At 36.8% G+C, this 12,851-nt stretch overlaps 1 protein-coding gene across 4 annotated transcripts; it reads left to right on the forward strand.

Moving 5' to 3' along the window:
* Positions 1–728: 728 nt before the first annotated feature.
* On the forward strand, positions 729–12,358 carry LOC119557283 (neurogenic locus notch homolog protein 3). Of its 4 annotated transcripts, none has more exons than XM_037869971.1 (6): positions 729–859; positions 3,530–3,704; positions 3,968–4,206; positions 4,309–4,390; positions 9,287–9,903; positions 11,909–12,358. In XM_037869971.1, exons 1-6 carry the CDS (start codon positions 857–859, stop codon positions 12,116–12,118), a joined length of 1,326 nt encoding a protein of 441 aa, XP_037725899.1. In that variant the 5' UTR covers positions 729–856; the 3' UTR covers positions 12,119–12,358. The 4 variants fall into 4 exon arrangements, with proteins under 4 accessions (XP_037725899.1, XP_037725901.1, XP_037725900.1 ...); XM_037869973.1 differs by having other exon boundaries at positions 3,530–3,593; XM_037869972.1 differs by having other exon boundaries at positions 758–859; positions 3,533–3,704.
* The last annotated feature ends 493 nt before the right edge of the window (positions 12,359–12,851 follow it).

Raw genomic sequence — 12,851 nt, forward strand, 5'->3', positions numbered from 1 at the left:
CCAAAAAAAAATTTGCCACGCCCACCCTAACGCCCATAACGCTTAAATCTGTCTACCGCCGGTAGGTGGCGCATTTCAGTCTTGCTTTGCTGCTTGCTTATTTCCATTTCCCTTTGGTCCCTTAAGCTGAGTAACGGGTATCTGATAGTCGAGGCACTCGACTATAGCGTTCTTTCTTGTTTTAGATGTTACCTACATATTTGTGCCTTTTTTAAAGGGGAATTAGTTTTATAGAACTTTAACGAAGATATCAATTTTTTCCTGTTTAATCCAATTAAAAAAAAAACCATTTTTCCAGGTTATGTTTAATTTTGATCCAGCATACTATAAAATGTATGATTAATTAATTCAATTTGTCATCGGATGCTTCATACGTATTTATGTGTGTATAGATTCTATGTACTGATGTATGCCATTAATAATTTTTTTAACTTTATTAATTCCCCTGAAGAAATATGTTGGGAAATATTGGAAAATAAATCACTAAAACTATTGTTTGTTGTGTGTTGCTTACAAGACAGAATTTCATGTTGAACCTGAAAGTATATTTAAAAGACTATATTTTTTACTGTGCGAAAGGAAGGGATTGAAAAAGTGATTGGGGGGGGGGGGGGGGGGGGGGGTTAAATAAGGTGAGCAGCTGAGAGATGACGCCAACGTCGCTCAGCTGTTTCTCAACTGAGTCAAGAGTCGCGGCCTTATAAATAGCCCAAGCTCGTCTAGAAGCCGACTCAGTTGAAATCAAACATTACCAAGTGGAAAACGGAACCATTTTCGAATTTATATTTTTTTGTTTTTTATTTTTCGTTGCTTGTTTGCTGTAGTGCCAGTGTGTTCTAAGAACTTTAACCCAAAAATGGTGAGTTGCAGTGGGAAAGTCCAGCCATCAAAAGAACACTATCTTTGCTACTATTATTTTGGTGTACAATTTTTTTAACAATAAAATACGTTAGTTAAATAAAATGATAAATGGTAGGTTGATTTCAGAAAGGCTCATGGGAATAAAAGGTCAAAAAAAAAGTAAAATGATATGGCCAAGTTAATTTTTATCGTTTTATTTCTGTTTCTTGTCTGTTGAATTACGCACAAAGACAAAACATAAAAAATGCATTCAGGTAATGCTACGTGAATGGAATATTAATGTACTTAACAGCACGTAAAACCTAAGCAAACATGAACAAAAATAAAGTACAGTACAGGAAAGCCCCACCGATAATTGCGAACTTGAGTTTTGGGCGTAATGTTTACTTCCGGCTAGCTAGAAACAATGTTGTGCTTCACTTAACGATCAATTACAGAATACCCTAGAAGAATATTTATTATCAAACTCAAGATTCGTGAATGGAAATTACAGACATACCCAATACAAGTCAATAATCAATTATAACAAAACCGATTTATTGAAGAAAAAACTTCTTTATATTTTTGTTTGCTCAATTAAAAACAACAAAAGAATATGCCTTATTCCCACATAAAGTGGGAACATAAGCCCACGATCAGTGGATTTTTTAAGTGGTTTTGATTTGCCTTTCGTCTTGTCATTCTTTTTGGAGAAGATCAATCACTCAAAACTTTTTAAGCCATGCAAGTAAATAACAAGCCCATTACTCATTTGCTTAGACAACACAGCTAAAAACAAACCAATTAATATCTAGCACTTCATTTCAATATAGATAGGTTTTTTGTACCCATTACTATTGGGTTAAAAATGAAAATCAATTTGTGCTAATGTATTTTTGTAGGTATATATCATTATCTGTATCTTGAAATTCTTTTGGGATTATTGAAGAAAGAAACCAGCCGTATATGGTTTTTTTTATTACGTAGCGTCTATTCTGCTCCTTCCGTAACTTATAGATTATGATCAAGCTCATCAGCATTCCAAATACCCATAACCAAACATGGCCCTCATTCACTTCCTTTGAACGATGTAATCTGATTACAAATTACTCGAGCAAATATACAAATTAAGAAATCCAATTTCCTCCCTCGGTGGATCAATTTCGAACCTTATATGTGGTGATCGACAACTTAGTTAATGCGAATATATACGGGCTACCATACTGGTCATTCAGATTAATTCAATAAGGCAGCCGGTACATTTGCATATTCTTATTGTATTCCGAATTGATTCACTTTTCGCTCGAATTGAACTTCCAAAGAAGCGGACAACGAGTTTATCTTCTATGTGTCATCCGCAAACAATGATCATCGCCACCTTGAACGAGAAGCCATATCATCATCGATCGTTATCTCATCTCGATCCCCGGTTAAACCAAATATGGTGTCAAGTTACTTTCGGGCAGCAGAATCCCATTAGGCAGTCCAAACTAATGTTTGCCACCGATCAGTCGGTCAGTCAATTGTTATTGGGATTTTTCGAATTTGCGATGACACATAAACCTGTAAAGAGGCTCGCTTCTCGCCGACTGAGATGTTTGTTTATATTAAGCATTTTTGAGAGCTTCGCATTCTGAAGTCTTTGTAATTCAAATTTATTAATTTGTATCTCCTACTACTTCCGGCAGAATGGTTCTTGATATTTATAAAGCTATTTAAATCAGCTAGAATAAGAGATAATTTTATAATAATTTAATTATTTAAGCCTTAAAAAAACGAATAATTAAAATGGGTATTTGATAAATATGGTTTATTGTTTTAATAAATTATTGGTTAGCGTTCATCTTTCTTAAAAGAGAGTTTTGGGCAAGATCAAGGCTAGTCAAATACTTTCAAATTTTGGAAACAAAAACGAGCCAAAAGAAAGACATTTAAATTTCAAAAATGCATGACTTGAAAATTCTTAATAATCCATAAAAAAATTCATATTATTACTCATACGCAGTGTTGTCTTTCCTTTTAACTGAATATGACCCATGCATTAAAGTCAATAATAATCATACTTTAAGCACAAATATATTTACAAAGCGAGAAGCAAATTCCATTTAGTATATGAGTGCTCGCTTTCAAAAATCCACTAATTTAAAATAGAAACCAAATTATTATTTTCTAGTGCTTTGATTTTTTATCTAGATCTTGGCTTGGCCATTTAAGATTATTAATGCTTATTACACTGATAAAAAAAATGCATCACATTTTTTTTATTATTTTGCTTTGATTATGCTTAACAAATCTAAGATAATTATTTATTTTCTTTAATTATTAAAGATAACCCAAATAGTATCTAAAAATTGCTACCTTTGTTCATATATTTTCTAAAGAAATAATAATGCAATTTTTTTTTATATTAAATATCATGTGTTTGTATATATTAGGTATTGATTTTAATATAAAATTCCTATTCAGTTTTTTAAAAAATGCTTAAATTAGATGACTAACATGGTATTTAATATTATGTATTACTAACATATCTAATATTTTAATTAAATCATGCAATTTATTACCAATGTTTTGTATTAAATATTACGTTTTTGCAATCATTTCAAAAAACATTTTTAAATGCAGACTTTTATGTTACCTATTCTATTTTCTGTCAGTGCACTAATTCGGACTCATCCTTCTCTTGCAGCAGCAGCTCCTCCTCGTGGCCCTCGTGGCGGTGGCCATCGGGTCCTTGCCCCAACTAGCCTTAGGTAAAAAGATCGAGAAGCGTTGTGTGAACTGCACATACCGTACATATTACACTTACGGCGATGGGCGATCCCTGCAGCGGGTTGTCTATAGAGATCCGGTCTACACACGTGGTATTTACAATTTACAATTTCCGTAGTCGTATGCGTAATATTTTCCGCACCAGCACCAAGTGCATAAGAGAGCACCGCGCAGCACCCCCTAAAAGACACTCGTAATTAGGATCCGTAGTAGCTAACCCCTGTATAACACCCAGACAATATAGAATATAAGGGATAGATAGATAGATATACATAGTTAGAAACACCGAGTTCCCACCTTCGCACCTGTGCATCACCTCACCACCACCTGTGTGCTCCCCTCTCGCCCCGAACAGCCCAAACCTACGGCAGCGGATGCAGCGGGAATCCGTGCGGCGTGAATGCCGTGTGCCAGGAGGCCTCCGGAGGACGTCCTGTGTGCTCCTGCCCGCCCGGATTCAGCGGTAATCCGCTCACCCACTGCAATCGCGGCGAGTGCCTGGACAACGTCGACTGCCGCGGCGACCTGCAGTGCAAGGACAATCGCTGCGTTAATCCCTGTGTGGGTGCCTGTGGCATTGGCTCGAATTGTGACGTAAGTACGCGCGGGTGTCCGCCAAAGGGATATCTCAACCCATCCACTCTGACCACCGGAATTTCCACTATCCCCATTTCATTTGCCTTTTCATCATTACAGGCCCGCAACCACGTGGCCGTGTGCAGCTGCCCAGCGGGCTACAATGGTGACCCCTATCACGCCTGCCACCTCAACGATCCGGGTGAGTAGAGTACCCGCCCCTTTCGGCCTCATAGCCTGCCAAATGGGCATGGCCCGTAATACCGCGTAATATCCGGGGTGTCATAAGAATCGCCCAAAGCCCACATGTCAATCGGATGGGCATACCCTCAGATATTCCATTCGGTGTTTTCGTATTTTCACATCTGTTTCATAGTTACCCTTCCTTAGAAAAAAATTTATTCTTATTTTACAATTAAAATATTATTTTTATCTACATTGATTTTTGTGGTCTAAAAAATTAAGATGATTTTGTTATTTATATTATGCTATTATATTTCAATATATTCCTTTCGGTATTTTTAGTTTTTCATACCTACCTTTTCTCAAACAAATCTAATATCATCTACCGTACACTCTTTTATTTAATATTCTATTTACACTAAGAAAAATCCATGATTTTTGGGCTCAAAAAAATTAAGATGATTTTTACATTCATACTTGTATATTGTTATTATATTTCGGTATATTCCATTCGGTGTTTTCAGTTCTTCACATCTGTTTCATAGTTACCCTTCCTTCGAAAAAAAATTTATTTTAATTTTACAATTTAAATATTATTTTTATCTACCTTGATTTTTGTGGTATAAAAAATTAAGATGATTTTAATATTTATATTGTTACTATATTTCAACATCCTCCTTTAGGTATTTGTAGTTTTTCACAAGTGTTTCATACCAACCATTTCTCCAAAAAGAAATGTTCCCTTTTATATAATATTCTATCTACACTAAGGTAAATCCATGATTTTTGGGGCGTTAAAAAAAATAAGATGGTTTTAAGGTTCATATTTTGTTATTACATTTTATATAAAATGTGATATGTGCCCTATTTTTTAATTTGTGTAGTTTTCCTAAAAAACTTTTAGCATTTATAAATAACAAGTTTGGAAGTATAAGCTAAAACAATGACCAAAATAAGGCCTTGACAACCTTATTATTTTAAAGGACAAGTAAAATCAGGGCAAACAGGTTTAAGACCGTTGGGATACGTTCGTTTAAAGAGTTTTTATGTTATTAAAACAGCTTGTTAAAATGTAGCCGAGGGTCCAGAAAAGGTATTGAATTGCAAAATAAAACTATGTCAAACTAAAAGTTAATATTTAGTTGACAGAAAATCAACACAATTAGTAAGCTCTTTGCGGAAAACATCATGTTGTTTATTATTATTCATAATGAATTAAAATAATGTGGGAACTCGAGTGTTCCGGATGCCCGTAGATACGATTAACAGACCATCAGATAAATAGACAAACATTGTAATGCGAATGTTATTAGTACAACCCACTCGTGAGTCCATGGACGTGTTAAATATATTTGCAAATCCATTGCTCTGACGTCGCAAATCCAACTGGTATTGTCCAAATCGGGCCAAAATATATCAGCGAAAACAGGGGGCTGGGCCAGCGTAGCATGTGGGTTTGGCTTGCATAATATATTTCGCGCTCAATGATAATAACAATAATAATAATAATCCATAACAAACGGCCGACGACTGAGCGAACGCCCAACATTTGCCAAGAATCGCACTTGGGGCCTTTTGTAATTTTATGGTAATTAGCGGGGCATTTCGTTTCACAATTGTCAAGATCAAGGACGCGGGCGTGTGGGCGAGTGGGCGAGTCCCAAGGCCAACCAGCCGAGAACCGACGGGAAGGTAGAGGCATGTGGCCCCGGGGCCCCGAGTCAACATCCGATTATGGTTATAACGCTGTGCGGGTCCGCTAACGAATTCAGGTAGTAGTCATCAGTCCACTCAAAGTCGGTCAACCGAAAGCTGATGGCTTGGGAATACCTCTGGGAGAAGATAGCTTGATCGATTCACTGGATCAACTACACTGCAAAAATAAAACACAAGATATACTATTTTTTCGTGCCAAGATTTTTTAGTTCAAAAACAAAGCCGAAACACATTAAAAATAAACAAAAATGTATAAAAAAGCTTTTATTTATAGATAATAAAAGCCTCCTAAAAGAATAAACAATACAGGTATTACTCAGTTTTTAGTTATTGGTTATCTAATAAAAAAATATATTTTTAAATTTATTTATGAATATTTGAATTAATTACAAAAACATAATATCTGATAGCAATATTTAAAGCATATACATACTACATGAATTACTATTAAAATATTGGATTTAAGGTAGAAAATATTAAATACCAAGTTTGTTATATTTACCTAAAGGAATTCAAATCTTTGCATTTAAAATCCTCGTATAAACTACAATTGTTCAATGAAATATTTCCATACCTAAAACTAATAAAGATTGAAGTGCATAAGAATAAAAGATAAATATTTTTTATTAGTGTATGATCGATAGACCTGTATTATAGGTGAATATTAATGATTCTAGCTTTGGGATTTGATATTTATTCCAAAGTTTCTCCTTTAAAGAAAATCTATTGCATATGCCATAGTTCAAAGATTTTATTTAATCTTCAAACGATGGTTCGTTGCAATTTAACTCTTAGCATTGAAGGTCCCACAAAAATTAAGCACAAAGAGGAAAAATAAATTAAAAGACATTTTGCAGCACAACCTTTTATTTTCGAGATGAATTGCTTACTCGTTATGCTTCAGATTTAAAATGAAAAGAAACAGCAGCCAAGGGATGTGTCGCCCGAAACGAATTGAAGTTTCTGCCCGAAAGTCGGCATTAATAAATTGAATTTCTTCGTCGACTGCTCATTTGGGATTCGAGTTCTTTCCCCGGCAATTTCCACTCCTTTCTCGATTTCTGCATCTTAACTGCCCATCGATATTTATTTTCTTGATTTCACTCGCATCCTCTTCTGTGTTGCTTCAAGTTAAGTCCCTTGCCTGCGTGCAATTCCCATTGAAATACAATATTTATTTGCATTTCCAATTAGCAACTGACTTGAAAACAATAATTGTAAACGAACAATCTACAAGGACAGGGAGGAGCTTTATTTCCCGTCCCCCGCTTTCAGGATCCCTTTCCGTTTTTGCTTCTTTTCCTGAGGAGCGGAAGCATCCTGGCAGATGCAATTCCTTGCAGACTAAGAATGTCCGGAGACTTCCAAAAATATTTTCCTTAAATATTTGTTCACGAATTTAAGTTCATATTCATTCAGTCATTTTAATATTTTATCACATTTCTTGTCTTCAATATTTATTCCTTGTTTTATGTATCCATTAACTATATTTAGTGAGTTTGGTCATCCTACACTAAAATGAAAGTGTTGTTGACCAAAATATGAATTTTATGCTAATGAAAACGACCATTCGGCTTAAACGAGACTTTTCTACTTTGGTCTTGAGGCATTTTGCAATCGATTTTCAAAACAAACTGTAGATTTCATTACAATACATTTTCCCAACGCGGGCAAGTTGGAACTCCTCGCAAATTATGTCAAAAGGAAATGTAAGAGAAAAGGCCTGATAATGGCGAAACTTTTGCCATCGGAAAGGAAAACAACGGAAAATAATTTCTCGGCTTGCTCACCGCACCATCACCATCATCATCATCATCATCATCATCAAGAACAACAATTGGCATAAAAATAAAAAAGTATATAAGTAAAAACCAAAAATATGCGCATAAATGGGCGCTATTTGGCTATTTGAATATGATTTTCTATTTCTCCGCCTTGAGTGCTTGGCCCCCAATTATTGGCCCCGATGGAGGTATTTTTTTTGATTTTGGGTAGAACCTTCGACCGGAACATAAGTCATACGACCCGGCATAAATCAAAAATTGGGCAGCAGCAGCAGCAGGAACAGCAACTGCGACAGCGGTTGTTGACAGGGGGTTGAAATGGGGTGAAAGGTGAAAGGGCGCCTGGGTGGACTCTTTTTCAGGAGTGACTTTCTTGTGCAAACCTTCTCAAGGTCGTTCGAAATCAGGACTTGCACTTTGTGATAGCCACTTCTTTCATCTAAGGAAAACATACATTTTCGTGTCCGAGAAACCTCTTACTCTTTAAACAAACTCTTTGAAATCAAGCGAAAAGCAGTCTTTGATTGGCACCTTATTCTGAAAGATTTTACGTCAAGGATTATCCCAGGGTCTTTCAGACAGATGTCAAAACAACCGTACACAAAATCTTTTGAAATTTTGCAATAGCTCCTAACATATTCCTTTTTATCTTAGAGGGAATCTGTCTACTTATGTGGGAATAAGTTATCTGTGCTGTGTATTTACTTATTTGGCTAGAATAAACTACAAGTTTAACTTTTTATTTGATGTGCCAGTCCCGAAAATTACATCATTTTTATAAATCATAATGTATTGAGTATTTGGAAGCACTAACCTGACAAAACAAATCAATGACCTAAGCAATAAATTTGTTTATTCAAAACTGAGTTATAAAACTAAAACGAAAACCTTTGTTCTCATAGTTAATAATTTTAAAAATTGTGGAAAATATAAACTATATGTGATATTTTTAATAAATCATAATATTTTGAATAGATAGGACAAATTATGGCGGAAAAATCTAAATTCTAAACAATAAATAGAGTTATACAAAGTTAGATTATAAAACTAAGCCATAAATATTCCAAAGAAATATACATACACATTCTTTTAAAATCATAATATGCTGAATAGAATGGAACAACAGAATTATACAAATTATAAACTACGACACAATCATTAAAAGTAGCATTAATAAAATGATATTCTAATGGAATGAACATATTTTATAAAAAAAGTTATCTTTTAAATGGATAGTAACTATAATGTGAAACATTTTCTATTTTCAAAAAAGCAAAAGACTAAACAATAAATATAAATACACAAAGTTGAAGTATACAACTCGGAAACAATCATTAAAAATAAAATTAAACATTTTTAATAATGATATTCCATGGAAATTACTAATTCTAAATAAACAATATCCTCCTCCACAGAGGAGCAGTGCCACCCGAGTCCGTGCGGCGTGAACACCAAGTGCGAGATCATCAACGGCGTGCCCACCTGCTCCTGCAACCACGGCTACGTGGGCAATCCCCTGAGCGGATGCCGCCACGAGTGCGACCACGATGGCGACTGCAACAGCAGGGACATGTGCTCCAGCAACTTCAAGTGCGTGCCGGCCTGCGGACAGTGCGGCACTGGCGCCACCTGTCGGACGGTGAGCAACCATCGGGCGGTCTGCGAGTGTCCCAAGGGATACATCGGCAGTCCGTACACGGAATGCCGGCCGGAGTGCTACGGTGACGTGGACTGTCCCTCCGGACGACCGGCCTGCTTCTACGGCATCTGCAAGAACACCTGCGAGGGCGCCTGCGGCATTGGGGCCGACTGCAACCTGCGCGGCCTGACGCCCGTCTGCAGCTGTCCGCGGGACATGACCGGCGATCCGTTCGTCCGCTGCCGACCCTTCACCAAGGAGGACCTCTGCGACCCCAATCCGTGCGGCACCAACGCCATCTGCGTGCCCGGCCACGACAACACGGGGCGGGAGCGACCCGTCTGCAACTGCCTGCCCGGTCACACCGGCAATCCGCTGAGCCACTGCAGCAGGGTGAGTCACTAGATTGGAAAAAGGCCAATGGGCAATGAGAAAAAGAGGCTTTCTAATTGAAATCAAAAAAATTAATTCAAATGGTAGATCGTAAGACCCAGAATCGAACCCTATATCTACACAGAGAAAACTAGCTTAGAACATTGTTCTTGAATTAAGAACATTGTTCTTGAACTGAGAACATTGTTCTTGAATTGAGAACATTGTTCTTGAATTGAGAACATTCGTTCTTAAAAATCGTGTAAGTACAGTTTGGTATCAATATGAGAACGAAATGGTGAGAAGAGAAAAGTTAAATTGAGTTTATTTAACAACTTTTTGATAAGTATACACTAAAGACTGAACTAATAGTTTATTTGTACATACAATGTACTTAAATACCGCCAATTCAACTTGATTTGAGCAAAATAAAAACATTTTATACTTAAAATGTCGTTCTGTTTTTAAGAACATTTTCAACTCAGATGAGAACGTCAGAATTTCTCTGTGTAGGAAAAAAGGATCAGGGGATCATAAACTAGAAAAAATATGAAGAACAACAACTTGGTTAGGCAAAAGTAGGGATTCAAATGTTTAGAAAAACCAAATGAAAATAAACTCTATAATAAAAGTGAACAAAAAGGTTAAGGATTAACTTTATATTTATAGGTAAATTTACACTTGCATTGAATAATGTTAAATTGATATTGAAAGTAGCAATTTTTGATTTCCCTTTTTTCTGAATAACTATAAACTTGATAAAGCGTAAAAAATCAACGACGAATAAAACTATTTTGAGAAAAAGCGAGAGTCTTGTAAAATAGGTTCTTTTCGAAAAATAGGTTTAATTAATATTTAACAAGAAAGAACGCTATAGTCGAGTGCCTCGACTATCAGATACCCGTTACTCAGCTTAAGGGACCAAAGGGAAATGGAAATAAGCAAGCAGCAAAGCAAGACTGAAATGCGCCACCTACCGGCGGTAGACAGATTTAAGCGTTATGGGCGTTAGGGTGGGCGTGGCAAATTTTTTTTTGGTCAATCGATAGGTATTGACGAGACCGATACAGTTCAGTTAAAATTTTGTATCTAGCATGAAAATTGTGGGCGCCACAGGCTTGGGCGGTTTGTGGGCGTTAGAGTGGGCGTGGCATATTCGCGTATCAAAATTGCGCTGCGTACAAAGCTACGGAATCTAAATCTGAAATCCTGATTCTATATCTTTGATAGTTTCCGAGATATCCACGTTCATATTTAGGATTTTTTGAAGTTTGTGGGCGGTTTGTGGGCGATAAAGTGGGCGTGGCAAACTTTTTTTTTAATCAATCGATAGGTATTGATGAGAACAATACATTTCAGTTAAAATTTTTATTCTAGCATCAAAACTGTAGGAGCCACAGTTTTGGGCGGTTTGTGGGCGTAAAAGTGGGCGTGGCACTCTACTGAAACAAACTTGCGCTGCGTAAGAAGCTCAGGAATCTGCACGCCAAATCTCAATAGCCTAGCTCTCATAGTTTCCAAGATCTCAGCGTTCATCCGGACAGACAGACGGACAGACGGACAGACGGACAGACGGACAGACGGACAGACGGACAGACGGACAGACGGACATGGCTAGATCGACTCGGCTAGTGATCCTGATCAAGAATATATATACTTTATGGGGTCGGAAACGCTTCCTTCTGCCTGTTACATACTTTCCGACGAATCTAGTATACCCTTTTACTCTACGAGTAACGGGTATAAAAATATAAAAAGGGCTTGTCAAGTTAAAAATTATACATAATTTGATCAAAGATAGAATAATTTTTTATCCATGATCCTAAGAATTTTTTCAGGATTGAAGATTGTTACCAAAGCTTTCTAGGTTTGTCTGAATACCTATATTAGTCTGAACTACAACCAATGAATATCAATCAAATTAAAATACTTCTAAAGAATCAGCCGACATTAAGCCAATTTAGAGGCCATGAGATATCCTATTCCATTGCACAACCACTGATCGAATTACCCACTTTATCCACAGGGTGAATGCCTGAGCAACAACGAGTGTCCCGACCACCGCGCCTGCATCAACTACCAGTGCATCGATCCCTGCATCGGCAAGTGTGCCACCGGAGCCAGTTGCGAGCCGAAGGCTCACCTGGCGGTCTGCCGCTGTCCACAGGGTCAGTCTGGTGACGCCCTGGTGTCCTGCCGCCAGACGCGCACCTTCCCGGTGGCCAAGTACCACTGAGCGGGAGGAGGAGGAGTCCGGATGAGGACGAGTCGTCCCCGCAGCCGCACTGCCTGCCAGTCCAGTGGTCACCTTTCGTCCCTGCCTCAATCTGCACCAGTCTATCTGTTCGTCCCCCGAATTCGCCTGCTTCCCATACTAGTCGTTGCATTAACCTCGTGCTCTCTCTCTAATCGAAACGAACAAAAATGTGTTGACATCAATAAATAATACAAATATATTATAAATAATATTAAAAAATGTGATATTTTACTGGCCTAATCTTAAAACAAAGTGGTTCCTTTGCTCTATAATCTATCTTCTTCTTTATAAAGATAGATTGGCATTTGGGATGATAAAATCTACATTTTATTTTTTTATTATAACAAACCAGAACCATAGCAAATCCGAAAAAAATCTAGAAAATCATATTATTTTCTTTATTTTACTCGACGAAAATATACATGTATATATAAATATATAGTTTTCTTGTGGTTGGTATGAAATATACGTTTTTTAACCATGAATAATCTTTTTTTTCAGCTTACCACACTTTCTAAAAGCCCTTTACAGCAAAACCAATCACTAGGTCATTATTTTTGGAATTGAAACACAATACATATTTCTTTGATATTTAAATGTTCCTTAAGATGTCTAAGTAAACACACATGCATATCCGTTACTCCTTTACGTTGAATTTAAAAAAATATTGTTTCTTAAAAAAACCTCTTATGGTGTTTATAATTTAGTAAAA

The sequence above is a fragment of the Drosophila subpulchrella genome, chromosome X (assembly GCF_014743375.2).
Source record: "Drosophila subpulchrella strain 33 F10 #4 breed RU33 chromosome X, RU_Dsub_v1.1 Primary Assembly, whole genome shotgun sequence".
NCBI classification, from domain to species: domain Eukaryota; kingdom Metazoa; phylum Arthropoda; class Insecta; order Diptera; family Drosophilidae; genus Drosophila; species Drosophila subpulchrella.

Excerpts from the sequence above, each read along its gene's own strand:
- LOC119557283 (XM_037869971.1), top strand. Across the intron at positions 3,705-3,967 it reads AGATCCGGTCTACACACGTG|CCCAAACCTACGGCAGCGGA; the intron begins GTATTTACAATT and ends CGCCCCGAACAG. Across the intron at positions 4,207-4,308 it reads GCATTGGCTCGAATTGTGAC|GCCCGCAACCACGTGGCCGT; the intron begins GTAAGTACGCGC and ends TCATCATTACAG.